The following is a 3,973-nucleotide window of genomic DNA, read 5'->3' on the forward strand; positions in this document are numbered from 1 at the left end:
AAGTGGCTAAGGTACCAGCCACATACACCAGAGCTGGTGGGTTCAAATCCAGCCCAGGCCTGCCAAACAACAATGACAACTACAACCAAAAAATAAATACATAAACAAAATTGTAATACTCAAGTTACGTTTGACTGCTGCAATTACAAGAGATGTTCAATGTGACATTGAGCTTGCCTCAAATATATACCTTTGTTATAGGTATTATATATTGAGTATTACAATTTTAATACAATTTTTTCCTTTCTTAAAATGTGTATGCATTTTTTGGTACCTTCTATACAATGAGTACCTACCTGCTATGTACCTAGCATTGCAGTAGGCTACACAATGATCAGAAGTGGTCCCTGTCCTTGAGACGGAATGGTTTGTTGGAGGAGATGGGCCAGACCTAAAGAGTGGAGAACTAACAATAACAATTATCAGATACTAAATACCAAGTGAAGGGTTCAAGCAGGTAATGAGGGAAAGTCCACCAGAGTGACAATGACCATGAGAGAATTCCCACAGCAGTGTTTTTCAAACCTTTTTTATCTCATGGCACACTTGAACCTATAGTTAAACTTCCGTAGCACACTTAAATTATGTTAATAAAAAAACCCAAAAGTTAAAAAAAGGAACATACTGGGGAAGGCATGGTGGCTCATCCCTGTAATCCTAGCACTCTGGGAGGCTGAGGCAGGAGGATTGCTTGAGCTCGGAGTTGGAGACCAGCCTGAGCAAGAGCAAGACCCCATCTCTACTAAAAATAGAAAAACTAGCCAGGTATTGTGGAAGGTGCCTGTAAGTCCAGCTACTCGGTAGGCTGAGGCAGGAGTATGGCCCAAGCCCAGGAGTATGAGGTTGAGCTGATGTCATGACACTCTACGCAGGATGACAGAGTGAGACCCTGCCTCAAAAAAAAAAAAAAAAAAAAAAAGAGTAGGCTCAGCACTGTAGTGCAATGGTTTTCCAACCCAACCCAGGCCAGCTAAACAACAATGACAACTGCAACAAAAGATGGCCGGGTGTTGTGGTGGGTACCTGTGGTTCTAGCTGCTTGGGAGGCTAAGGTAAGAGAATCACTTGAGTCCAAGAGTTAGAGGTTGCTGTGGGCTGTGATGCCACGGCATTCTACCCGGGGTCAACAAAGTGAGAGTCTCTCAAAAAAAAAAAAAAAAAAAGAGTATACCAACTATACTTTGAATGTATTTCAAAAATAATGATCTTTAAAAATTTTCATGGCACACTGGTTGAAAATCACTGCTCTAGAGGAAGGTGGACTTGGAGTCAGCTTTGAAGAAAGGATAAAATTTGGACAAACCAGGAGGAGTGGGAATGGTAGCCCAGGTAGAAGGAAGGGCGTGAACAGAGACTGGGAGGTAGGAGTGTGTGCAGCACTGGGAGGGGTGGGGGGTGGGGAGTGAGGTAGTGGCTCAGCCAGGTTTTGGGTTTCCAAGTAGGAATGAGGAGGTGAGTTTGGAGAGGCAGATGTAGAGTTTTGGATGGCCCTAGCCTGAAGGCAGTAGGAGGCCGTGGAAGGATGTTGAGTAGAACAGTGAAGCATACACTGTGTTCTAGAAGATTAAGGGGGAAGGAGGAAGAAGTGGAGGAGGCCAGCCTGGGAGGAGGCCTCCACTGGACTGCCCCAGGGCCAGAGGACAGGAAAGGCAGTGTGAGATCAGACATTCTGTGCCCACCAGGCCCCTGGCTTTCCTTTCTCTTTCTTGTATATACATCTAACACTCATTAAATGCTAACTACATTATTCCTAAGGCCTTTTCCCCCCATACATGAAGGGGAAGAGAGGGGTTTTCTCCCAATACTGAAGGGGAAGGGATAGGTTTGGATTTGATAAGTGATACCTCCTTTTACTTGTATAAAACAGGTAAGACCCATATCCAGTCTTACCATATGCAGAATGGTTTCTGATTGACTCATAAGTTGAAGAAAATTCAATTAATAGTGAGTATCTTGCTGGCTTTTGGTCTGTTTAAATCCAGAGAAATCCTTATTCCTTTCCTTCCTCTAAAAACCGTGCTTCTATTTATGATAATTGCCTGATGTGCTTTGGAACTGTTTTTAAGTGAAATCTCTATCTAGGGTCACACTGCTTAGAAGAGGTGGAGCCACAATCCGACTCCAAAGCCTCCTGCCTCTTGGCTTCATCAGACTATGGAAAGGTTTTAAAGACTACCCCTCCAAATACTTTTGGGTCTCTACTCCCAAGTTAAAAGTGATGTCATTTTTTTTTGTTTTTTGGAGACAGAGTCTCATTATGTCGTCTATGGCATCCCAACTCACAGCAACCTCAAACTCTTGGTCTTAAGCAATTCTCTTGCCTCAGCCTCCCAAGTAGCTGGGACTACAGGCACCTGCCACAATGCCCAGCTAGTTTTTTGTTGTTGTTTAGCAGTCCGGGGCCGGGTTCAAACCCACCGGCCCCTGGTGTCTGTAGCCGGCACCCTAACCACTGAGCTACGGGCGCCGAGCTGTGTTGTTTCTTAAAATGGGTGAGATTTAAGTTCACCTGATGCTTTCCTGGCTCTTCATGAGTACAGATTTCAAATAGATAAACAGAGGTCTGGCTTGGGGTAGCTTTTTTTTTTGAGACAGAGCCTCCAGCTGTCCCCCTGGGTAGAGTGTCGTGGCATTACAGCTCACAGCAACCTCCAACTCCTGGGCTCAAGCGAGTCTCCTGCCTCCGCCTCCCAAGTAGCTGGGACCACAGGCGCCCGCCACAGCGCCCGGCTATTTTTTGGTTGCAGCCGTCATTGTTGTTTGGCGAGTCCAGGCTGGGGATTCAAACCCACCACCTTAGGTGTATGTGGCTGGCGCCTTAGCCGGTTGAGCTATAGGCGCCGAGCCGGCTTGGGGTATCTTAAATGTGCCCAGGAGACTGGCGTCCCGGTGCAGTGGGTAGCTGGGAGCAAACAGTTCACAGCAGAGGCAGGCCTACCTGGGAAGGGGCCCTCAAGGCCATGGGGGCCCACCCTAGTGCAGAGATGATTCATCCAGCCCAGGCAGCTGGCAGGCAGGAGGAAAAATACCAATGTGAGCTTTGGGTGGCTTCACAGTCCTGCCAGGGGCTGAGCAAGGCTGCCTGTTGCCTTGGCAACTGCAGGCTAAATCCCAGTGATAAAGTTGCAGGCTCCTGCAGTCACTTTTGGGAACTGCTCCTCAGTGGCCAGCTCACACCTGCTCCTCTGTCAGCATCAGGGGATGTAACTGCCGGTAAATGAGACTGTGTGAGCCAGCAGTGAAAGATCAAAGGAGGTTTTCTTCTTTCTCTTTAGAATTAAAATGATCCTGGTCTCAAGACTGCCTCCTATTGTAGTGGCTACTCAAAAACAAAGTGTGTATAGTTAATTCATAATCATTTTCCTTTCTTGTGATTAAGTATCATTTTTAATGCCAGCCAGGAGGGCCATCTTGCCAACCTCTTTACAGCCCAATGATAAAACACAGGTGATGGGATTAAATATTGTTTTTAGCCATCATAAACATCTCTGGTTTTTCATTAATCCAAAAGGCAGCTGCTTCTAATCCCGAGAGCTGGCTCAGGCCTGGGTATCTCTGATACAAAACCCACTGGAATCTGATACTGTTATTTCCGATCAAAATGCCCAGGGTTTAGCATTCTTCTAATCCAGCTGTGATAAACTTTTGCCTTTAGCTCCTGTTCTGTTTTTAATTTGACCGGAAAGTTTTTGTTCAGGCTATTCCATATAGTTGAAAATTAAGCAGCACATCAAGAAATATTTTCCCAGCCTCGAGTTTACATTCCTGTCCGAAAGAGGAGTCTAGGCAAGCCGGGTCAGGGGCTTTTCTGTTTCCTTTTTCTTTTTGTCCTTTCTTGCCAGTGTGGGCTCAGGGCAAGAGGACTCTTGTCTGGGATATTCCCAAGTCGGGGGACCTGGTCTTGGGGGTTACTGTGTAGAGCACCACTAATGGCAGCACTCTTAGAATACTTCTGGGTTGACAGTGGACACCC

General features: G+C 46.2%; 1 protein-coding gene across 1 annotated transcript in view; it reads left to right on the plus strand.

The window, feature by feature from the left end:
• The window catches only part of CGNL1 (cingulin like 1), a 179,240-nt gene that overhangs the window by 163,035 nt on the left and 12,232 nt on the right, over positions 1-3,973 (plus strand). Inside the window, exon 14 of the mRNA XM_003784377.3 lies at positions 686-765. Within this exon, the coding sequence (XP_003784425.1) occupies positions 686-765 (80 nt within the window). The remainder of the gene's footprint in view (positions 1-685; positions 766-3,973) is intronic.

The sequence above is a fragment of the Otolemur garnettii genome, unplaced genomic scaffold (assembly GCF_000181295.1).
Source record: "Otolemur garnettii isolate 467f Iridium unplaced genomic scaffold, OtoGar3 scaffold00011, whole genome shotgun sequence".
NCBI lineage: Eukaryota > Metazoa > Chordata > Mammalia > Primates > Galagidae > Otolemur > Otolemur garnettii.